Raw genomic sequence first — 25,216 nt, 5'->3', positions numbered from 1 at the left:
ATCGAATATTTAAAATATATTATGTATTAAACTCATCGTTTTATCTAATGAATTATCTTTCGTACGATGTGTAATTATTATAATGCAATATCTTTATAAATAGCTACATCCTTTTGGTAAATCGATCAGTAATAATTATTTTTAGCGAATCGAGAAGAATCATTTCTACTATTACGATCACTATTATCATGATTAACGTTTTACTTTTTTTTACTGCGGAGTACCGGTAGCGAAGACAGCGATAGCAAACGCATTCCGTCCGTTTCGTTGTAATCTTTGCTGTAATCGACGCTCTGATTTTCATTCCAGTCTTTATCAAGTATGTCGTTCATATATCCCAAATTGTAACGACATAGACGATTTAGTTATCGGCGTTATTGCAAATTAGCTTCAACATTACCGTTGTAGAATTACATGTATGAGTTATTGAAGCTTATTTTACGAAAATAACGCCAACATCTCAACTGCTTTTGTAAATGTAAAATTCGATATAAAATTCACAGATACGCTCGATCACTGTCGCTATAAGGAAACAGTATCGAAGCATTGCATCTTTGGCGGATAATTTGAAAAATACTTAACCGGTCCGTCTCTTCTTAAATTACACTATTTTCTACCCTCCTAGGTTGGAAAGTAATAATATGTGACGACTCACAAATAAGATTATTTGTAGGTATCGTTTGGAAGATCCGCACGGACTTCGCGCAAGCAAATCACCCTATTGTTCTCCCCGTGGCTCCCTTTCAACGGAACTAGCTCAACGACTACTGCGAAAGACGGAATTGCGCGAAAGAAGTTACAGCGACGATACACAAAGCGATAGTGGAAGCCCTGAGCTCTGTTTCTTGCATCCGGATCACGCTTGGCATGCGAATTCCAGAAGAGGCTCCAGTCAATCCGAGCAACTAGAAGTCGAACCCTATGAACTTAACAGAGATTACAGTAGATCTTTGCCTGGTAGCCGAAGAAGCAGCTTCCAAAGTCAAGGTGGCACCGACAGTAAACGTAAGTGCACTAGTATAGAGGACGACTTCGGGAACTGGGTTAGGCTGTAGGCTCCTTTCTAACAAGAAACATCATTTATTTGACAATATCCAACTTTCGTGAAACTCGACACATAAACCTTGAGCAGCGAGAATTTCTCGAAGTAGAGATAGAAAAAGGTTTGATTTTAACAGGCAATAACATTATCTATATACAAATTTCTTTTTCTATGAACGATGACGCCACTATAGCCGGATCGTTCTTTTATAAAAATTTGTTTTAAAGCATGGGTTTTTGTTCGATCGACTTAAACGACAGATGAAGCTAATAAACATGTACGTTCTTAGAACAATTAAGAACTAAGAACAAGTAAAATTAATTTCTAATTAAGTTGAAACAATTTTTCGCTAAAGGATTGAATTGAAGTCTTCTGTTTTCTTTCGATCGAATATTGCACGAAGAATTGTAGAACGCTTTATTATTAATGGATAATTGTAATTGATGATAGAGAAAACTTGTAGAGGACGAAGCTGAATGGATCGATAGAGATTATTCTTTCGCGATTAAATTTTGTTTTCAAGTGCGGTGTGCATTGCAGTTCAAAGAAAAATACAACCACATGGTTTTGCTTTTACATAAATTCTTCTCATTATTTTACATATAAAATGTGCAATCGTTTTTTTTTTATATATTTTTCATAGTATTGTTGTACATGTACATGTCGTAATGTTTTATTACGTTCTACTAATTTTCCACTGGATGTATCAATAAATGGAGATGGGTAGTTACGACAGTATAACTAACGAACTGTTTGACGGCAGTTGCCCCCCAGATTTCAAAGAGATACGCTTGTCCATTAATTTACATCGAATATATCCAATAACGCGCGTCGTTCGGTTACAGTATCATCAAATTTTTCCAAATCAATATATGACTTTAATTAACTTTTTTCACACAAAGGACGAAACAAATTTTGCCCATTTCCGTTTGCGTGTACAAAATTCACAAGCAAGAAGATACCTTTCGGGTAAAATACAATCTGTTAAAATCTTTATGGCTAACTACAATTACTGTATGCGTGTTAAAATTGGTCGTTCGGTAGATCGAATCAAGTACAGTTAATCAAAGTCCTTTTTACGCTTAAAGCTGAGACCAGTTTTCATTGTTGTTTGTCAAATTTCATTAACGCGCAAACGAAACATTAAATTCCCCAGAAAATAAATTCCTTTGGTTGCCAGAGAGACGATAATAGACCAATGGAGTAGAATTTATTTAAACTGTGCTTGTTTAACTTTAGCATTGTACCCGCTAAAAAGTAGGTCAGGGTTGGAAATCAGACTTTCAACGATTGCAAATATCGCTTCAGGTCACTCATGGCATTTATCTTCATTCTCGTCCCTGTCGTCAAATAAGAGGACAGATTCTATTTTGCAGTGTCTGTTATTTTGAAGCAAGCACTCGAGCTCGGAGATTCACTTCTGTTTAATCTATTTCTGAACACTCGTTCTAAGTGATAAAAGCGAGCAAAAGGTCGTGCGATGTGCATTTATACTCTTGATTTTCACGATAGAAATTATTACCTTATCTAAATTTCCTATTTATAATACTTTTAACAATTATATTTGAAAGTTAAATAAAGATGTAAAAAATCTTTCAAAATTGTCCGCAAAAATTAGAAACTTTACATACTTGGTTCGAGTGCAACAGTTAAGAGATTAATGGAAAACCTTCAATATCGAGAAAATTTGACTGGCACGTATGTACGTGTACGTTTAGTTTATAAGGTATTTCCAATATCGTAACACAACGGTAACCACTAAAATTGCAAATAAATGTTCGTAATTAAAGTCTGTAATGACGCAACACTGTTGTAAAACTGTTGGATGTCTTGGGTCGATATCAATTTGAACGTTCGTTTATTCAAAAAAAAAAAACTAATTCGTTCCCAATGTAGTCAATAGAGATGTTCCGTTTGATTTTATAGGCGGAAGTATGGGAGAAGCTGACATACCGAACATAGTGCACTACAATCGTGACCGGCGACGAAGCTCGTTTACCAGGCCAATGAGGGACGCGGAAGAAATTTTAGAAGGTCTACGATCGTTTAAAGCGGCCAAGAGGGAGCTCGGCAGGACGATGAGTCTCTCGGGAGACAAAAGACGCGAAAGCCGTGAGTACGGTTATGTTGCTTTTTTTCTGGCCATCATTTCGCCTAACCATTCGCTGGTCCGTCCGTCAATTCGTTCATACATTCGTGAAATTGTTTGCCTGTCTGTCTTTCACGCGCTCGTTGATTACTTCTATATTCTTTTCCTCTCTTATTTTCTCATCACCACCGTTATCAATCGTTGGACCGTCGTTCCGCACGATCCATCTTCGTCCACCAGCAAATCAGCAGATCGAATCCTCCTCGTCGGCTGATCCCGTGCGTATCGTACGCATGTGAATAAATGTATCTGCACGGACGTACATGTATACATTACGACGAGGTAAACCGAGTCGAAAGTAATTGTACAACTATCCCAGGATCCGTGAATGGAGTTGCAAAATAAACAACGTGCCGTTTACCTTGAAAAGATCAGGAAAGTACAAGAAATTGTCAGACGTCGTGATTTCTTTTACTTAACGATACGATGCAAGGAGTGTTGCGTGGGAAACATCGCAGGAAATATGTACATTTCGTTCAATTACGCATCGTGTGGAATATATCGTTTGCGAAACAATTTCTTCGATTGCTATTCAGTTTCTATACGAAGTATTTTGAATTTATGTACTTGACGTATATAGAATTGAACACAAATAATAAGCAATACCTTGTTATATGTAGGTCCGTACCATTTGTAATACATTTTTGTACATTTTTTCACACGTCATCCTTCATGGGCCTTTTGTTATCTAACACTTGTGTATACTTCTTACGCAATACCATTCTCTTTTTTCTCTTCCACTGTTTTATTTTTTTCACTATTTTCCCTTTTCCGAATGTCTTCGTGTAAAATCACTTCTCATCGATCTCGAGCGATTTGACCGAGCGAACGCTTCGAGTGTCTTAAGAACTTTTTGTCAAAGTTAGCCCTCATCGAGATTCGGGACGCTTACCGATCCTAAGTTAAAGTTAATCGAACCGGAAACGGATCGTCCTGACAGGGAGCCTCGCATTATTCGACGATACGGTGAAAAATTGGATAGAATTCCGAATAACGTATTCGGTGATCAATCGTACAGGATGGTACGATGATTTATCATTTAGTAACTGTCTCGCTATTTATTTGCTTCGATTCTTCTAATTTGATACACGTCCACGAGAATTCAGTGTTCAATCACGGTGACCATTATGGTCAGTAGTCTAATCAAATTTGTTCCAAACGGGGTTTATTTTTGGTTCGTTCGGATGTTTGTGCCATATGTAAATTTGGATTCGGTAGAAATTCGAAACCACGTAAGTTGACTCGATAAATTTACCTCTGGGCTTGTAGATTCACCCGTAACACTTGTTTTGGTTAATGGCTCGGTAAATATCGGTTTCGTAAAGACGATGTCTTCGATTGGAAATCTTTCGCAGGAATTGAATTGGGAGAGAAATAAACCCGATGTTCCAAAGGGCGCGTGTTTGTTCAGGATTTTATTCGAACCAAAGGTAAACCTTCGAACGTGTTTCGTGATAACTCGAGATATCCCCCAACGTGTGGAAGTGATCGTTCGGCACAACCGAGTCACTTGCTCTGTAAGTACTGGAAAGCGCAATTTTATCCGGATGCCTCGCGCTCGGGCAGTGCGAAATCGCATCATCATATCTCTGTCTGTCTATCTGTCTATTCATGGAGAAGCTGGCATTTCCAAAAGAATCACTCGTCGCAATAATATGTGCTCTTTGCTCATCTCTGTGCGATCGCTGTTGCGCCGCTGTTGCCTGTCGCTGAGTACTCGTTCCGCCTATGCCAGCCTGAGACACCAACGACCCAACATCCACGACCAAAGAACAAAGCGATTGGCAAAACGTAAGCGAAGCGGAATGAAACACAGTGGGGAGAAGCGTAAGGAGGTGAGAAGGATTGCCAAGAACGAAGGACCTTGGTTCCTTCTCTCCCGCTCTAGCTCCCGATGTTCCGCGCGTGCCACTGTGAGTTTACAACGCCGTGTTCAAAAAAACCTCTAAACCCAGGCCTCGTTCCTCGTTCACGTTGATACACGCCAAGTGCCAAAAGCTATGCGCTGATCGTTCTCCACTTACTGAGTGTTCGTCTTCTCTCATGATCCGCTGACGAAGAACGTCGCGAGTGTTCTGCTTTGTCTCTTTGTTGATTATCTTGATCTCCTTTCTCGGTCGGCACCGTCCGGCAAACTCTGACATGCGTACACGATCGATCAAAATGCTCGGTTCGCTCGGTCGAAACGCCATCGGCCATCGTCACAACCTCATCCCCGATCGACGACGAATCGTGGGCTCGATCGACCGGCCAACCACCATCATCGATCAACGACAACAGCGTGCGTAGTCCCAACGGTTACTGTGTGGCAGTGCGAGCCTGTATCTCCGAGGACCGGTAACTCGGCCTCCTTCCCACTGCCGCACTCCATACCACCTCGATAAATAACCACAGGACACTGTGGACCACCGTCACGGGCTTCCGGTAAGACACATTTTTCTCGCTTTCTCTCTCTGTCTACCTGCCTTACCGATCTGCCTATTTGCTGACATGTTTGCCTTGCCATATTCGTTTAACCGTTTGCCTATTATGGACGAACACGAGCGATATTTCCCGTTTTCCCGTTATACAGGCCGGTCCACCCAAATCGAAACACCCGAATAATTTATCGAGACCCGTTATAATTTAAGAACAAGTTTCGTCTGTACAGAATATTTCCAGGTGTGTATTTACAACAATAATGAAACGGTAACTGGCACGAACAGAATATATAACGTTTGAAATAATATAAATAGTTATAAAATTGAAAATAAAGTAAAGTAACTCTCTTTTTTTAATTCTAAAATAAAGTAAAGTGGTGTTTTGTTTTACTGCACAATAGAATAAGGAAGGTTTTTAGTTTTTTCTATTAATACGTGGTAAATACACGTTCTAACATCTATAGTATTTTTGTTGCTCGATTCTATAATTATTTATACTATTTAAGACATTATATATTCTTATTTCTCTTATTATTATTAATTGTAAATAATACACTTATATCAAAAAGAGACCAAATCAATGCTGCCAATTAATGTTCTATATAGACAAAAACTTACCATCCCAACTATAAACTCAACAAATTTTCTTAAAATTAGTTTTCAAGATATAAAATATATTATTAACCACATAATTTGCATAATTTTTAAGTAAAAGTACAATGCAAAAAGGATTTTCTAATCTTTATTATTTTTTTTACTATAATGTCTGTAAACAATATAGCGGCAATGTATCTTACTATTATAAAGAAGAACATGTGTATAAAAGAATAGGATAGATTATATAATTTCGGAATTAAGAAATTGTTATTAAATTGACTAAAAGTTTTTTCTTTATGATTCTTTTGGTATATTTATTTTTTTGCACTTTTTTACACTGTAATATATTACAGAATTACGTTTGAATTTCAACTTGTCACTTGAAAACGGCCAATAAATTGCCGAGATGTTAAAAATAAGTTTCCATTATCAACAATTTTACACACTAAATTTGCAAAAAGAATGTTTGTTCTTGATTTCAATACTTTGTAGGTCAATTTGTTTTTTCTTTTTAATAAACTTTTGGTTGTATAGTCGACCCTGGACAAATTTATCGATGTAAATAATTAAATGTAATCGTGGATTAAATAAAATTAAATAATATGAAATATATATGAAATTACCTTATTTGGTTTTGTAAATGTTCAAAGTGGCGTGTTTCGATAACAATATATAATATTCCTTGAAATGCATAATAACATATTCTGATGTTCTACCCTTCACTTCCACTATACGAGCAGTACAAGGTTTATTCATTCGTTGTTTCGTGATTTCTAGAATAAATGTCTTTTCACGATAAACACTTTCCTTCTTGAATTTATTTCACAAAAAGAAACCGTCATATTGCATTTCTAACAAGAATAATCGAAAGATTACTACAATTTGTTATACATTCGAGAATTTAACAAGGCAATTTAATATCGCCTTCCGTTCAATCTTTCGAGTCCAAAATCATTATGAGTTCGTATTGAACTATAACACATTAGGAAATTCATCTCAGTGCCGGTCAGAATACGAAAAAGATGAAAGTATGTTGTTTCACATAAAAAACAAGTTGACCTAAAAAACTTGTAAGTATTGATCTTAAAAAGAAAAATATTTTTGCATTAGGTTTTCCCTTAAATGACAGAAATTATGTCTTCGAGAGTAAGAAAATTATTTAGCTGTTTTCTTATAGGTGGACCATCCAGTATCTTACATTTTTACGGCTCCTCTTTTCCTTTATTCTATTTTAATTTAAATTTTGTTTTATATGTACGTATTTTTACGCCCGTGATTAAGTTCCTACATATATATAAACTTGGCTGGGAACAATAATACACGTAGGCTTTATCGAATTTTATCGACTAATAATGAAAATTAACGTTTCTATATTTGTCATTATATCTCTAGGACAATATTATTGATTCATTAACTCACCGGAATTAATTTTAATTATAGTTAATATTAAGGTGACCCAGAAGATATTATGCGTATTAAGACATTTCTTTTCTTGCTACTTTCAAACAGTCTACCGAAATAAAGTGTATGTTTATTTGTTTTGCTTTTCTCTTCGTTGTTTGATTAATTTTATGAATAAATTGCAAAAAAGGAATCGAAATGTTAATTGTTTTATTGGAAACAAAGTTACAATTCTATAATTGAAATTGTATTTCATTCGGACTTTACTCTATTCAACTATTATTTCTTGCATGAGCAATACTATACTCTTTGAGTGAGTGGTGATTCAATAATAATGACAATATCAAATATAGATGCGCAGACGTCTGTACTTCTAACACAATGAAAAAAGGCCATTGATTATTATGTTTGAAGTTAATCTTTGTTGTTGTTTAATAAATTAAAATGTTAAAATATACAATATTTTATGGCATACCCTATTATTAATTACTTTTGAATTCTGCAACTACGTGGACATTGAATGAAGTCATGTATGTACTTATTTTGAACAAGAAAACCTTTGCAAATCATTGATAATATTCTCACAAAGATATGACGACAGATCGATGTTAGTGTTGGAAAAAAGATAAAAAATTTTAGTTAATCGGACAGTACCTACTATACTACTCTTTAGACGAAAGTAGAAGTTTATAGGTGACTGTTTTCTTTCTTTTTTTTTTTATTACCGGTATATCGCGATTTACCTAATTACCTCTTAAGAGAAATGATTTTATTTAAAACATAACGCAAGACACGAGAAAGGAAACGTTTGACATATCAAAAATTATTTTCCTTGAAACGTTGCTCAACACGTAAATGTGTATTAACGTTTAAAAATGCTCCGCCCCCTGTTACGTATTTGGATAGCATTTAAGTAGAAAACTTGTGCACCACGTAGCAATTCCTGGTTTCTTTTTTCGCGTTGATTCCCATTATCTGCGCCAGTAGTGCCTTGTAAGTTACTCGCTTCTAGTATGAACTGTAGATTAAAATTAATGGTTAACCATTCATTGCTAACTGCAATCGTGATTCTAGGTAAGGAAAGTAGAATGCTGAAGTATCGTTGAATGCATTTTGAGAACGTAAATGTGTTTGCTGCGGAGAAATATTAATAATCAAACATATTTACGAAAATATTATTTCTTTCGGTATGAAATTAAATTACAGCGAAATATTTGAAATTCAGGTAGTAGAGAATAATGGCTTTACCTTTGTTACCAATAAAATTATTAACTTGTACTATTTACTGTTCGTGTCATATGTCCTACTCAACTCAAAGTACACATTAATTACCGCATAAATGACTATGTTTTAACTTCATTATATACGAAACCTATCATGTTATTATGATATTAATATAATTTATTATTCATTTTTATTTTAGGAGAAGACAACCGTTATTTATTTACGATACCATTATAACACAAGTTACACGAATATTCCAATTCTTTTCTACAATTTCGAAAATTCATTCTGCATAGAAAGTTTCCATGTTCACCCACTTTGTGACATATTTTCCATTCATTGTTTTCTTTGTACAATCTTTCACAAGATATACTCTCATTAAACAAATTTATAATTCTTTCTGTTGAGTTTATGTCACTACATTTATTTTCATCCTCAAATTCATACATTAGATAAAACCTAATTTCTGATACATTGAAAAAGTCTGTTATGCAACCTCGTTCGTTATATTTGCCAACGGAACTGAATAAAATTTTTAAACTTTAAATACCCTATACGAGGAATAATAATAATTTTATGTCTTTATCGAATAACTACAATATAACAATTATTATTCTATATTACTATACAATAACCATAATGATTACTCGCAAAATGAAATTGAGAATTTATCTTTTCAAGTATTGGGAATTGGGAATTATATCTTGTTTAGTTCATATTTTTAAATTAATGGTAGATATTATTTTAGCATGAACTTCCATTACAAGTAATTATTACAATAATTACAAGAATCTTACCGTAAAATTATTTATTCGATATTTAAAGTTCCTTTCATTATAGTTTTCTTAGCGGACAAATATGTACTTTTGTCCATCACTGTGCATGAAATGATCATACTTTAGTGATCAAACATACCGCAAATTGACCCATTAATTTCAATCCTGCCATAGCCTTCCAGTAGATTCCGAACATGCTATCGGTATTCGTGTCAAACACGTTTGATGATAAATTTCTGACATGTCTACTAGATATCTAACAGAATATTCTAGATAATGAGAATACACTGGTAAATCTCAATTCCAATTCTTGTCACCAGTGTTATTCATGAGACATTTAAAAACCTGTACAAATGGTCCAAAATTGACCGAAGTGGTACTATATTACTTGAAAGGAAAACAAATTACGCGCTTCGTACAAAAATCAGAGAAGCAAGCTCAAAGTGCGAGGAAAACGCTAAAATGCTTGGCAATGAATTCTTGAAATTCATTTGGCGATAACAGGAGAACAGGATACAGTAACCTTAATCTGAAAGAAGAAATAGAGCATGTTCTAGAAAGAAGACGTATACGGGTTTCGCTGCATAGAAATATAGAGTACTATTCCCGTGTGATTAAAGTTGCTGGATCGGAAAACTGGTAACTCTACATCCTTGTACGTATGCCTATGACCTATTACTACACTTATTCATGGTACTTGTTTCACGTAGAAACGGTAGACACAGTAGAACCAGTAGATAGTATCAGTAGACCTCGTAATGGTAATGTGAATCTCGTGATACCAGTAATTTCGTAGGCGTTGAAGAAATAGCTACAATTGAAGTACCTGTTCCATTCTTAGCTAGAGTATTGCAACACGTAGCTAAGAAAAGCGTAAGTAGGCTTTAGTGTACTATCTTTCGATTTATTGATGCTAATATTTCCTTCTTATTTCTTTTCTCAATTGTGTGATAGTAATATTAAAAGAAATTGTGTTATCGTACATTCTATAGAATATATTAATTAGCAACCATATGTATTACTAGATATAGCCTCTTTATTGATTCCTGTATGCAAAAACTTGAGACGAACAGGTTCATCCATCGATCTAACAGACGACACTTTGATTCTTTTGGTCGGTTAATTACGATAAGATTAATACAATGAAAGAAAGCAAATTTTTGTCAAGTATATTAAAATTTTGTGTTTATTAAAATGTAAATAATGTTCGCATAATTTGTCCGAATTGATCGATCAAAGCTTGTAAACTCTTCAACTTTGAACAGTCATTGTCATTTTATACTTCTTACAAACGAACGATGTAAACGAAAGACAGCTATAGATTCATGTGTAGCTATAAATTCATGTTGATGGAATGAAGAAAAACCTTTTCCAAACAGTTTAATAACATAATATCTGTACACTACAATTTCAATCAATTTCATGCGTTCACAAAACGCGTTAATATTTTCTCATCTAAAAATTTGAAATTTTAACGTTATTTAAATTCATTATTCGTTACATCCCATAAATAAACATACATATAAATATACACATAGTAGGTGAAGCTTTGCAAACTTGATGACATTTAATAACAGTTGAAAGCTTCCTTGATTGTAACGTAAAGTAAGGCTTTGTTCAAGAAGTATGAATCCCTAGGTAGACAGCCAGATTCAGTAGGTATAAAAATGGATTTCGAGTAACGGCTCCTCAGCAATCTGCGTGACATTGCATATTTTTCATATTTAAGAACACAAAGGGGAAATGACTATTTCCCTTTCACGAGATAACAAAGAAGCGCGTAGATAAACGCGTTGCCCTGGACAGAATAAATTACGCGGCACGCAGATTGGTGGGTGGGTAATCGTAAAATTCGCGAGTCACAGAAAGAAAATATTTTCCTCTATTTCACAGGGCAGGGTGAGCGCAAAGACAGCGTCATGAATATTCCGGAAAGGTTTTATGAACGCAGCACGGAATCAGACGAGGAAGACAAATGGGGGTAAGCAATTCTAAATATATAACATACAGTATGGAAGTAAATTTATTGAATTGAATTTTTAAACTTGAAAAGAAACAATTTCCAATAATATTAAAAACATTCGAAGTGTTACGTAATATTTGAAACGTCCTATTTCTTTTGCACACCGTATAGTTCGAAACAAAATATAACTTTTGATTATATGAGCAAACATTTACCAATAACAATAATAATAATTTTATCGAGTATTTTACCAAATGGTAAAGACCCTCGAAAGAAAGAAAGAAAGAAAGAAATATATATATATAGAATAGAATTTCTAGAGACAAAAGAAATATGTATATAAAAGATCAAAATTATTGGAAAACTTATAAATAGAAAATAACAAATAAAAAAATCAATTATTTATTTGCACATATTATATCTGTGTTTATTGTGTTGTTTTTTATTCGTAAATTGCTCCTTTAATTTTAGTTTTTATTTTTATTCTTATGTTTATATTTTTTAGTAATTTCATATACATGTATATTTCTCCTGAAACAGATTAGTTTTAGTCGAAACCTCGAGGAAATTGTTATTTTGTTACGATATTTTTTCTGATGTGTGCTATAAATATCAAACGTTATGGATGATTTTTCTTCAATAGAAGTACTTTTTAGAAAATTGTATATAGCTTGAAATTAAATTTCGGTAAGAACGAAGCACTTAAATAAATTTTGAACTTAAAAGTACTTTGATCAGCAATTAAAGCATTGAAAGATGCAAAGAAATTCCATTTTTTATATACTTCATATAGTCTTTTGTAATAAGCTTATTTGTAATACCATCGTAACAAATACTATTTTAAATGTTGTTAACAAATTTTAACTATTTAAAAAAATTATCTTAGTAATTATATCTTCATCAGTATTTGTAAATAGTAAATGAGAAATTGTTTTATCTAACTCCAAGTAAAAAAGACTAAAATATTATTTAAAATTGTTGTATTTTATTTTTAATTTTAAATTAAGCTATATACAATGTCATTAAATAAATTAAGTGAATCAATTTCAATAAAGTAATAGAAGAAATATATTATTGATTTTTCTTCCATGTCGTAATTCTCTAAATCCATAAAATGACATTTTTATTTCATCCATAAAATAATATAATATGGTGATGATACGGTATTATCATAAAATGACATGTTTGGTTGGTTAAGAGGATTTCAAGAAAACTCGTAAACATGTCGTTACGTAAGTGACAAGTAAGAAATTTATACCATCGTATAATCTAGTTTTCGAAATATTGTATCATGGTTGGTATAAAATAAAAATAAATAAGGTTATAATCAGAAAAGGACGTAAAGAAGGCGTCACCAAATACACATTACAACCCGACTTTTGCCAATAAACTGTGAAAAATTAAATAAAAAATTCAGAATAAAATCTGTTTGTAGAAAATTTTCAGTTTCGAGATAATCCACATTCGAAATACAACTCCAGGTAAATAGTATTTAATTAACCGAGTTGATATAACTACAACAAAAGTGATTAATGCAGTATAAGTAGAAAAAACAATTATACCATAGATGAAAAATATATAATGGAAAGAATAATTATATTTAAACAAAGTGTTAACACAATAACAAATATATTTTCGTTTATTTATAAGACACAAAATGGTTTATCGTCGAAAGAAGTTTCAGCATTGATTTTCCATATGAAATGTGTCACTGAATTTTTTTCAACGTCATTGTACTTATTCATTTTGCATTTTGCAAATAAATATTGTGTACAAACATGATAGGCATTTTCAAGAATTTTCAACACTAATTTACTCCTAAAGGAAGGATGACAAAGAAAATTGTTACAGCTTCGATTTAGCTTTTCGAGAGAATTGGCCACTTTCTCGCTTGTACTGTCCATTTTGGGATACTGTGCATACAAAACACAGTTTGTTCACAACACTTATATACTTTATTTTATTCCATTATAAAGAGATAATAATACATCGTACAAACTATAGCTAATAATGAGTTGTACAATTATGTGTTTTTTTAATTGACGTTTTTTAAGTGGGAAATATTTTTTACAATTTTATACGAGTCACATTCAATTATGTTTAAAGAAGTACAATTGCATTCAACATAACATTCCCGTAAGTAACTGGTTCGCAATAAGATTGTTTGCTTCATAGGTATATAGTTCTTTTCTTCACTTACAATTCACTCGCGATTAGTATTGACATGAGACTCGAGCAATAATATTAAAAAGTAAATTTTATATTTGATCTCACTGAGTTTAAAATTGCTCAACAGTATTTTATACGACACTTCAATGTTATTTTACTTTCTTTTTAAGCGATTTATTATTGCAGACATTCATTCTTGTTTTCTTTAACTTTTAGTCAGCCAGCGAGAAACGAAAACGGTGTTGGTCAAACAGGTCGGGGACAGGTGTTGCCAAAGGGATACAAAATGATCACTGGTAAAGAATTTGAAAAATGTTTCAAGGATTTCGATGTTTAACGTTACTTTATCATTTAGGAAAAACGATGTTTCGCCTCTTTTTCTTTGAAAGAAGAGAAAATTAATTTATTGGAATAAAATCGTTTTCGCTAAATTCTAGATCAATTATACGAATTTTTCATGAATTTTAGGAGCTCCAAATGGTGAGGTAAAATTGGGTTTCTGCCTAAGCAAAGGAACGCTCGAGGTTGAGGTTATCTGTGCTAGAGGCATTTGTCCAGGAGAGAAAGAAGAGCCAGGTAATTTCATCGTTTCTCATTTATTCATTGAATACGTTTGTTTATTACGAAAAATGTTGTGGATGCAAAATATGTGCAATTACTGGACTTTTGATTATACCTTGAAGAAAGTATACAACAGTTTTAAAAACGAAATACTATGTTAAGCAATAAATTCGTTTAGAATTTTGAGAAATGGTAATTCTTGAAACGTTAATTCTTATGAACAAATCACACAGTCTTATTCTTTTCAGTTTGAATAAATATAAAGGTGTGGAAGAATATGTGAACATAATTTGAAAATGAAGTCGACACAGGAATAATGACACCTTTTATTTCGTTAAACGAAATTTAAATATTTTTTCTAGTTTCTGGTGTTACAGGTATTTTCGTATTTACTTTGAGATAGTATTGTTATCAGATTAGTCGATTTGAAATTAGGTTGCAAAATAATTTCCATTTTGATCAGAAATTAGATTTTGTTTTGTTACGATACATAAAATTGTCAAACAAAAAAGTAAAAAATAAATTTCTTATTGTAAACTTTCATTGAGAAATCCTATAATTGATATCGCAAATTTTGATTAAAAATTAAATCAGTTAGAGCGATGGGAAAACGTTGTCTTCGTTAATATCGCGGAAAAGAATCAACTTTTATTATGGTAAACAGGAACACTTCTCCGGTGGGATAAACATTACCGTGCAGTTGGGTCTTACGAATCCACTGTTAATACTTACCAGACTTGGTCAGTTTTGTGTTCATTTTGAGTTTCTTTTAAAATGTATTTAATAAAAAATTATCCAAGTATTATACTTACATGGGCGATATTAGAAATGTCTAACTTTTCGAACAGCACGGAACAAAAGCTCCTTCACCAGTGGATTGTATTAATGACCGAAACAGTGGTGAACAATTATCGAACGGTGTACATTGTAGATCAAATATATAAATGGACGAACTAACACGTTGATAAGAGATCTGAACGAACTTTTTATTCCATTTCGTAACATAATTTTATAGATAAAATATAATATATATAATTATATTATCAAAGATTAACTCATTGTTTCGTCGCGATACAGATACCTACGTGAAAACGTATCTTCGAGATGGCGATAGGTGGCTGCAAAAGCGTAAAACGCGTGTAATACGACACTCGAGAAATCCACAGTACCGTCAGACCATCAAGTACAGCAGCTGCGATGCTCTCGGAAGAAATCTGCTCGTAATGCTTTGGGAGAAGAAACAGGCCTTCGAGAGTAATCAGGGCTTAGGGGGAGCCGAAGTGAGCCTCGACGATCTTCCATTGACTCGGTTGACCATCGACTGGTATCCGCTGTTCCCGATTCATACACTTGGCACCCATACCGCGGACTCTCCATGATGGCTCAGGGAAAAATGGGCCCTCGAGGCTGGGGAACTCGACCTCAGGCTGAGCCTTTTGCTCAAAAACGAGGACGAGTCTGTCGTGAAAATCATCTCCTGATGGAACCGGTTACTGTTCCTTCTAAACACCTTCATTCGTTCTACTTTCCTCGCTTATTTTCAGTTTTTAGCTGCTACTTCCAATTAGTACGAGCTGTCGTATAGAAGTAACAGCGTCCTTCTGATCTACTCCAGTGTTTCTCAAACTTCCTTATACTCTTTGTATTTGGTTTTCTATCAATTGTTGAAGCGAGTTTGAACAAAATGGTTAATATTTGCCAATTTAAAATGAAAAATTCATATTAAACGTACTCTGTTATCGGCAGTTGATGCTACACAGAACGCATCACGCAGTCTGTTGAAAATCAAAAACATTAACAACTTGAATACATTGAAATTGACATTGAACGAGTATTTTTTTTTTAAATAAATTGATCGATTTCTTTGAAACAGATATCGGTAAATTATTTTATCGATCGTACAAGAAGAAGGCCACTATGTGGGCTGTTAACATTTGTTGTATATCCGAACATATTTTCCTCGAGTTTCATCAATTTACTTAAACAAAAATGTGCAAAGACTTTCCAAAGACTGGTAAAATGGCCAGATATATTTCATTGGTTGATTTGAAGATAAATTAAGATTTCACGATAGTGGCATTCTTCGATAAATTCGAATGTAGCCGAGGATCCGAAGAAATTCAAAGAAACTCGAAGAAATTTAGGCAAATGACCTTGAACAAACAGTTTAATGTGGCGTAGAGTATAGGATTCTGCTGTGCTTCGAACTCGCCGTTCCTTCGTTGTACCTCTCATTTATCGATCACGATTTCACAATGTAGAGCATGCCGTAAGACAATCAAACACACCGATCACTCCAATCGATAATATCGAAACATTTGTATTGGAGCGTATAAGAAATAGAAGCACAATGGTTTTACTGGAGTCTTTTGAACCACCTTCTGTGAAGCAAATTAATATCGAACGATTCATCGCGCGTTGTTCTTGAAATAACTCGGTGCATCTGTGAAATATAACCAAGGAACAAACCGATAATCGCAAAGTGTCGAATTATTTTCGATTTTTCTCCTCCGATATTTGGGTACGCGAGAATCGTTGAGAAACATCCACGGGGGCTCTAGCAATAAGGATGTACCAGTCTAAACCTGTTTAACAGTATTAACAAAGAAAGCGAGTACGATGAAAGCAGTCTAAGAGAGATTCTATTTTTTTGCATGAATTATTAAAAAAAAAAACGCAACAGAGGAGGGAGGAGAACGAAAAAAAAAGCAACGTCCTTCAGAGACGATGAGGGTCCATTTTTCCCATAAATTAAGGATTGACGGAGACGAACGAGAGACGATCGACATCCGCCACGGCAAAGCGTGCTCTGGTTGATCCAGTTTGATGATTCGATCGAGTCTCGTGCGAAACGCGCGAACCGTTTTACATTTGGTGAAAAAACATACAAATGCGTGTTCACCGGCGAATGTGACGTTAGGTAGTTTCTTCGTCGGGGGAACAACGTCTCGAGAGAAACTGTTCTCTTCGATTCGTATCGAAGAAGTTGGCTGATAATAATAATTAACGATTCGATGATTACCGATCAAAGTGGAAACAGTGTAATTCGATGGCGCGAGGATTGGAATAAGAAACAAAAATTTAAACATCGCAAGCACGAGAACGCTCAACGATGGAAGCCAGAGATCGAGACGTCTCCTCCGACGGTTTAATTATTTAACGGTAAACAATCGTTCCGAGGCTCGCTGGCCGAGCCCAATACCAAGAGCAATCGGTAAGTGATTTACCGGAACAACTTTATGGGCGACGTAAATGTCGAACGACAACTTGAGTGTTTAGAAGTCACGCGATTTTTGTAGCTCGTAGACTGAGAAGATCGTTCGATCGAGCGTTTAATTATTGCAGTGGCCTCTGAGATGGTCGATGCTTAGAGCGTTAACGGTCGATGTTTCGTTCTTTCGCTACGAGAATCACGAGCGCTGTGACTTTTCTCGAAAAAAAGAGTTTGTATCCTGAAACAAATCGGTACGGAGTCGCAGAGCGAGAGATCGGATAGCGAAAGAATCGAAACGGGAATAAAAAGCAAAAAGACGACAAGTTGTACGAAAGTATTGCGCTTACCCCGCCCGAGCTAGAAACAGAAGCTACGCTGTATTGTCAGATAGAAATTATTCGATATTGTATGTATATGAAAATACGCGCACGAGATCAATGGTACATAGAAATCGATGATTTCGCTGACCAAATCCTTGTAACGAGCAGATTTAACCTTTATCGTAATGAATTTTATAAAAAACAAAGAAAAAAGAATATAGAGCATCGAAGTTTCACGAGTGGAAATATTCGGTTTGTCGAAGGTCACGGTGTTAACTTCGTTCGAAGGTTCTTCGTACAATATTAGAAATCCGACGAAAGAAACAATCTCGAACTATGTGAAGCTACGCAAATACATTTAAGGGTTGCAATAATTTAACGACAAAAAGAGCGTACAACTAAATTCTCACCTGGAGTGTTTTGCTAATTAAATAGATTTCTTGAAATTGAATCTTCCCGCTTTGTATGCGATTCGCTCAAGTAGAACCTCGTAGAGCAATAAACAATAAATGTATGGACCATTATGTCAGTGTGTCATACGATGAAGGTTAATATCTGGTAAGATCCCGCCATTTAAAAATTACTATTATCTTGGACGGTGACCTTGTCCCAGCGATTAATCGCAGAATTGTTTGGAGAGAGATTGAACAATGAAAAAACGTATTTGCTTCGCGTTAGCGTAGAATCCCGCGAGTCCTAAAGACTCGCGCGGATCGCATCCAATCATGCTCGTACTTTGTTTCGACTCAATCGTTTCCCAATTCTACGAAGCACATGGTCGGCAGAAAAAGAAAAACCAACTACGGTGCGTAAAATTCGAATCTCGAAATACTATCGTTTCGAAGGATAGGAATCGTGCTCCTTCGGAAGCGGACAAATGGTTAACTGTTCTTCATTGTTCTATTCGTGATCCGCGAAATAATGCGAAAGAAAGAAGGGTGACGGTGGCCCATTAACGACGACGAAACGAGAAGAAATGAACGCTCGAGGAAAGGAATACGCGAGCAGATGTTTGACGAACGCAAAACTCTGATCGGCCTACAAACATATCCTAATGTCTTTTCTTTAAGGGTACATCAGGCACGAAAGAATTTTCGACGGGAGCGATCGTCAATGTCTCGATCCGTTCAGGGTTAACGAGCTTCCCTCGAAAGTGCCTTCGTCCGATGTTAATCGCATGGACAATCCTTTTGAACGAATGCAATCATCTAAACCTGTAGATGAAAGGTTCTTCCTTCGTAAGTGGCTAAGCGCACTGTAGGCACATTTTCTACTAGATTTCGAAGTAACGTACTTATTAATTACTACCGCCACTCTAATCGTCGGCATTGTAATTTCTACTTATGCGGTCGTTTCATTTTTATCGATGACGAGATCAGCGTTCCTCGATGGTAATTCAATGCGAAGCGTTACGTGTCGTAACAGACGGTCCTTGGTGAACCTCGGAGGTCTCGCTGGTTAGCGCTGCTTTAGCTGTATCTCGATTCGACGCGAAGTGTGCCGACACGCGAATTATGTTTCGGGTTGACCGCTTTTCGTTAATCGAACGCGCGAATTCGTCGAGAAAGCTGCGTCGTTTATTTCAGTTTGTTACAATACGACGAGTGAAGAATAATATCCACGAAACGAACATTTTTCGCTCATTGAGCTGTTACGATTTATTTTCTAGGAAACGAAAACAGTTCTTCGATGTCGAGTATAAATCAAGTTTGCCTAATTTTATGACTATTGTATCGCCAACATAAATATGAGATATATACATGCACATACACGCACACACGCACACACGCACACACGCAAACACATTCACACACACAATATATGTATTTATATATATAAATATATAATATGTATAATATGTATAATGTGTATATAATATATAATATATATATATAGTGTGTGTGTGTGTGTGTGTGTGTGTGCGCGCGTGTGTGTATAATGTCATATTACACGCACACGCGCGCGCATAGCATAAGTATATAAATATAAAGCAAATCTAAAGGTACATATACATATATGTACATATGTATGTATGTATTTCTGTATTTCTGTATGTATGTATGTATGTATGTATGTATGTATGTATGTATGTATGTATGTATGTATGTATGTATGTATGTATGTATGTATGTATGTATGTATGTATGTATGTATGTATGTATGTATGTATGTATGTATGTATGTATGTATGTATGTATGTATGTATGTATGTATGTATGTATGTATGTATGTATGTATGTATGTATGTATGTGTGTATGTATGTGTGTATGTATGTGTGTATGTATGTGTGTATGTATGTGTGTATGTATGTGTGTATGCATGTGTGTATGCATGTGTGTATGCATGTGTGTATGCATGTGTGTATGCATGTGTGTATGCATGTGTGAATGCATGTGTGTGTGTGTGTGTGTGTGTGTGTGTGTGTGTGTGTGTGTGTGTGTGTGTGTGTGTGTTTGTAGGTACGTATGTGTGTTGTGTGTGCACGCGCGTGTGAATGTGTCACACATCTTATATACATATGTATATATACATATTAAATGCGTATATATATCGTATCGAAATTGACAATCGAGATCATTGATCCAATCACATATGTATGTTACGAGTCTTTTAGTAGATATCTCATATGACAGATAATCATACTTTATCGACGCACGGACACGTGTAAAATAATCGTAGAGGTGTGTAGGTGTAATGTCTCTGATGTAATTGTATGTGTGTACCAGCTATGTGTGGTGTAGAGCAATCGGGATAATCAATTGCATTTGCGTGAAAATAAAGCCCAAGGAAGAACTTCGTTAAGTGATAATCTTGAATCGAAGTTCGAATATCCCAAATTGCAATTGCATAGTCCCACAAACGAGGTACGGTAAAGATTAGAGTTTCTATTCAAGATTGCTTGGCAAGGCTCTTCAGCCTCTTTCCGTGCATATCTGTGTTCTATGTACTCGTTCTATTATCTAATTGTCAAAGACAATCCCATTTGAATCGCGCTTAGGCTCGCGTGGATCAAATGTCACACACACACACACATACATGCGCGCGCACACATTTTTCTGCGCGTAGGTTAATATGAAATACGACACGCTTAAAATAGCCAATTCTAATATACTTCTTACTTCGTCTATAGGTTGAAAACGGTAGATTCCTTTGAATATTTTTTGTGGTTTCTTCTTTCTGTCAATTTTATTCAAAGTGAAATCACTGTGCACAGAAAGTGGTATTTATTATAAGAATTCTCTTATCATAATGTAAGACGATTCTAAGGATTCACGGTTGTCCTTAATTTCATTCTTAAATTTGTTTCGTTTCACTTTGTACTAACTAGAAGACAAATATACTCGCACTACCAGCCAAAATTATGAGACCAGGTTTTCGTAAAAGTATGGAACGTTGTTTTTCGAAAACCCCTAGGAAGAACAACGAAAATTCATTTCGGGTGTTATAATTTTGTAACGTATTTTAAAAACAGTAATTACGCAGCTACAATAAGTAAACAATAACCACGCAAAGGATAAATTAACCTTTTATGTTTTGAAGTCCCTATTTCATGCAGGATGCATTCTAGAGAAGAATATATATCGGACACTTGTTGAAATCTGTAGAAAGAGGAATTAACGATCCTTGAATAAATTGAACTAAACTTTGCCCTCTTAATATTATTTTTATGACTAACGAACAGCGTTAAAAAATTGATCTCTTAGGACTGAAGATATTCACGTTTTCACAATTACCTACACGGACAACCTTGTCATTGAATTAATTATAAACGATACTGCATTAGTTTTATTTGATCATCGTATCGTAAAAATGACTATTCGCGTATTTCAGTGAGAAAGTGTCGCGGGAAAAGATATTAATATCAAAAGAATATTAAATGGTAATTATTTGCAAAGATTTACATCTGGATTATTAAGACGTTAGAATATATTCTAAAGAATAAAGTTCCGTGTAGTCTATGCTGTAAATTATGTGGGGATTATTTATGGTTGCTCGAGATACGCAGCTTCGAGGTATTGCAATTTTTTTACTTAATTATGCTCAATTAAATAAGAAGCATAAATGGGTAGTTATAGTTTACGTCAAATTTAGAATTAAATATCCGTCGTTATTGTCCTGTAAGCAAGATCGAACTAACCCAGACCATTACCAATGAAAGGTAATGTTCTAGGTTGATTTGGTTATATTTCTTTAACTTGATTTTTCCTCTACGTTGTAAGTTTAAAATTTGAAATTATCTCGATAATTATGAGTGATCTCCACGCGATTTCAAATGCACGTCACTTTGGATTTTATCCCATATAATATATCTAAAGGGCAAGGCCATCGCTGAGGTGTAAATTTTTTTTTTTAAATTATCTATTCAATAATGACTCTAATTATCGGTATACGTTGGTATAAAAGTAACGAAGATCCTTGTGAACTCATGCTTATGGTTGGTAGTGTGCACTCCAAATTGCAAGACATTACTATGACCAATGTTATAATTTTGTATTTCTGCTTAACTTGATCGTAATGTACTATCATTCTGAGTTCAACGGTCGAGTCGATAGCTCACGAAAGGTGATCGAATCGTAACTAACTCGCTGCTTTTTTTTTCGTAAGCACTACGGTTTTATACAAATTTTACAGATACTGCTCAATTACGGCCTAAACCGAAAAGAGGGCAAACGAATGGCGAAGTAAATAGTTTTGACAGCTGCTTGTGAACAGATATTAAATCGCGAGATGTGCGCGATGGCGTGCAAACGTCACTCATTGTCAGCTACGAGCAATCGATAGCCGCGGTTAATGACGATCATTAGTTGTGAAGTATGTAATCGTAAAGCAGATACAACAGTGCTTTAAACATCGAACGATTCGGAAGTCGATGTTGATGTTTTCTTTTTAGGTGGCAAATATACTGATGCCAAACGATAACAATAATTATCCTGAATTCGTAGATCATTTGTTACGAAAAGTATTGCACACGTGTGTGTTCTAAAGTTACGAATCTTCAACTTGGAACGATCATTGTCCGAGCCTCGCACCATTTCACAATGCATTTGAGGGACAACATATTTTCTGAGTCAAGGACCAAATGAACCGAATTGTTTGCGAAACATTCCAAATCCATCCCTCGAATGTATCGTGATCCATGCGAGGATAAAATCACGTGAAATTCCAGGCGTTTGTTTTTAAAATCAATTTTTGTTAACCTGTCGCACGGTGTACTTCGCTTCTGGTGTTCAGCTTCTTCGTCTCGTTACCATTTTCTGAACAATTTCGTATTATTATTTTCAAAGCACTTCGCAAGCAATGTCGGAAGAAGAAACGGTGGTATTGAAACGCTTTCGACGGTGTTTACAACATCTTTCGCTTATAGTAATTAATTACGATCTCTGACAGCGCGTTTCAGACTTATCTTTTCATGGTACTTAAACGCTCCTTTTCGATATTCATGGATTACAAAGATTTGGTAGTAGACACGCTGGGTGAGGTATCTTGAAGGTAGTTTTAAGCAAGCTTAAACGGTGTATCGTTATATACAGAATTTCATGTGATTCCTTATGTGTTAAGTGTTGATTGTCGCACGTGTGGATTAAAATCACAACGTGCGGTAGAGTTACGAGAACCGAATAACGGATAAACTTAGCGGTTACAGAGTCGACTATGTTCGATATATTCTGTGTAAATGTATAAGCAAATAATTCGTAACAGAGGTAAATGCTGAAAAGTCTTCGAGTCGCGCGAACGGATTTCGTTTTTTTCGTACGGGCGTTTCAATGAAACTGAAATCGGTCCCTCTGTTTTTGTTTGTTCGACAAAAATTATTTGTATCTCCAACAAAGTCCTCGTGTTACGGTACAAAGCACCTTTCTTCGTCACCAGATCGAAAAACGCTTCTTCAACGAAAGCGTTCTCGATGGTTAATCGATTCCTCGGACAGTAAGAAATTATCTTGTTCACGAATTAGAAACTCTTTTCCCTCGTTCGACTAACGCAACGAGCTTTCCAGAACTTGAATTTATTTACAATTTCATGGAGATAAGCTTTTCTAGTCCAACGACATTGGTCCATGTCGCTTCCCGTGTCTTCTCTACCATGTTTTCTCCATTGCGCTATAACGTTGGCCCTTCATTGAAATATTATCATTTAGAAAATATCTTCCAGGGCAATATATTCCTATAATTTCGTTCTCAGAGTATTTGGTCTTATTTATTTCGAAAGGACGCGAAGCTTTCGAAACGTAATTCATAAGAAAATGAACCGTCTGGTCGAGTCAATAGCTCTATCGAATGTTACAGATGAAAGTATATAATATAATTTTATGAGAAAGGATCGCAGGAGAGATGAAATTTACGTATTCCTCTCAGCAAAGTTGGACATACATAATTTTATTCGTGTTGCAGATGAATCTATAGTCCCAGAGTCTATCGAATAAACATACAGAGAGTATTATAATAGTTCCTCAAAAACGTACAAGTTGAATGTCAGTAATTTTATCAATGTTGCAAACGAAGTTATGATCCCAGAGTCTATCGAATAAACATACAGAGAATATTATAATGGTTCCTCGAAAACGTACAAGTTGAATGTCAGTAATTTTATCAATGTTACAAACAAAGTTATAATCACAGAGTTTATCGGTAAAATCGGTGCAGAATGAATCGGATATACAATGATTCCACGTGGATCAATCGTTCTTCTATGTTTCAGATGCAGCAATGTAGCAAATAAATCATGACTCTTCGGAAATAAATAAAATCACGTGTCAAGAAAGCGATTGCGTTCGAGCGACACACACACACACACACGCACACACACACCCGTTATATGTAAGCGAAAATATTTTAGGCGATAATATGAAATTGTATTCGAATTTCTAATCTTTCTGCGTTAACCAACGACACGTCTACACGGTTAGAAATCACTGTTCTAGGAACACAAAACGAGATAGGAAAAAAGAAAAGAAACGAAAAGCGAACTTCAATGATCGCGAGTAGGCGCGACAGCGAAACAGAGACGACTTACAATTAGGTACTTTGAAAGAATCGTACGTAATGTCGTGTAAAGTGTGTTTCATTGAGAGGTTGTTACGTCGCTGGTGATTCAATATTGTGCGTAACGATGAAATCTGAAGATGACTGATTTTTTGTAGTATCTATGGGGCGCGAGTAAACGCGTTATGCGAGTCTTTCGAATTTTTCGCCCATTCCTCTTCTCGAGGAACTTTGTGGATTTGTGTATCCCATCCGTATTCCCGTTGGCCTACTCCCTTAATAACAATAAAACTGTATAAACGAATATTGTACAAATACAGAAATGAGAAAAAACGAAATCCGATCGTATTTCATATTATATCGTAAGCTTATACGTTTTTCTTTTTATTTCGGTAA

The 25,216-nt window shown here is 35.0% G+C and overlaps 1 protein-coding gene across 3 annotated transcripts in view; it reads left to right on the top strand.

The window, feature by feature from the left end:
- Positions 1–19,738, top strand: part of Fife (regulating synaptic membrane exocytosis protein fife) — a 217,170-nt gene extending 197,432 nt beyond the window's left edge. For 2 of the 3 annotated variants that reach the window (XM_076322347.1, XM_076322346.1), the window contains exons 18-23: positions 674–1,005; positions 2,969–3,154; positions 11,503–11,590; positions 13,958–14,037; positions 14,210–14,317; positions 15,380–19,738. In XM_076322347.1, coding sequence (XP_076178462.1) covers positions 674–1,005; positions 2,969–3,154; positions 11,503–11,590; positions 13,958–14,037; positions 14,210–14,317; positions 15,380–15,681 — 1,096 coding nt within the window. In that variant the 3' untranslated portion in view covers positions 15,682–19,738. Of the gene's footprint in view, positions 1–673; positions 1,006–2,968; positions 3,155–5,471; positions 5,616–11,502; positions 11,591–13,957; positions 14,038–14,209; positions 14,318–15,379 lie in introns of those variants that run through there. The other variant, XM_076322348.1, reaches the window with a different exon arrangement.
- The last annotated feature ends 5,478 nt before the right edge of the window (positions 19,739–25,216 follow it).

The sequence above is a fragment of the Ptiloglossa arizonensis genome, chromosome 10, assembly GCF_051014685.1.
Source record: "Ptiloglossa arizonensis isolate GNS036 chromosome 10, iyPtiAriz1_principal, whole genome shotgun sequence".
NCBI classification, from domain to species: Eukaryota; Metazoa; Arthropoda; class Insecta; order Hymenoptera; family Colletidae; genus Ptiloglossa; species Ptiloglossa arizonensis.
The sequence above is the reverse complement of the archived record's forward strand: the minus strand, read 5'-3'. Positions and strand labels throughout refer to the sequence as shown.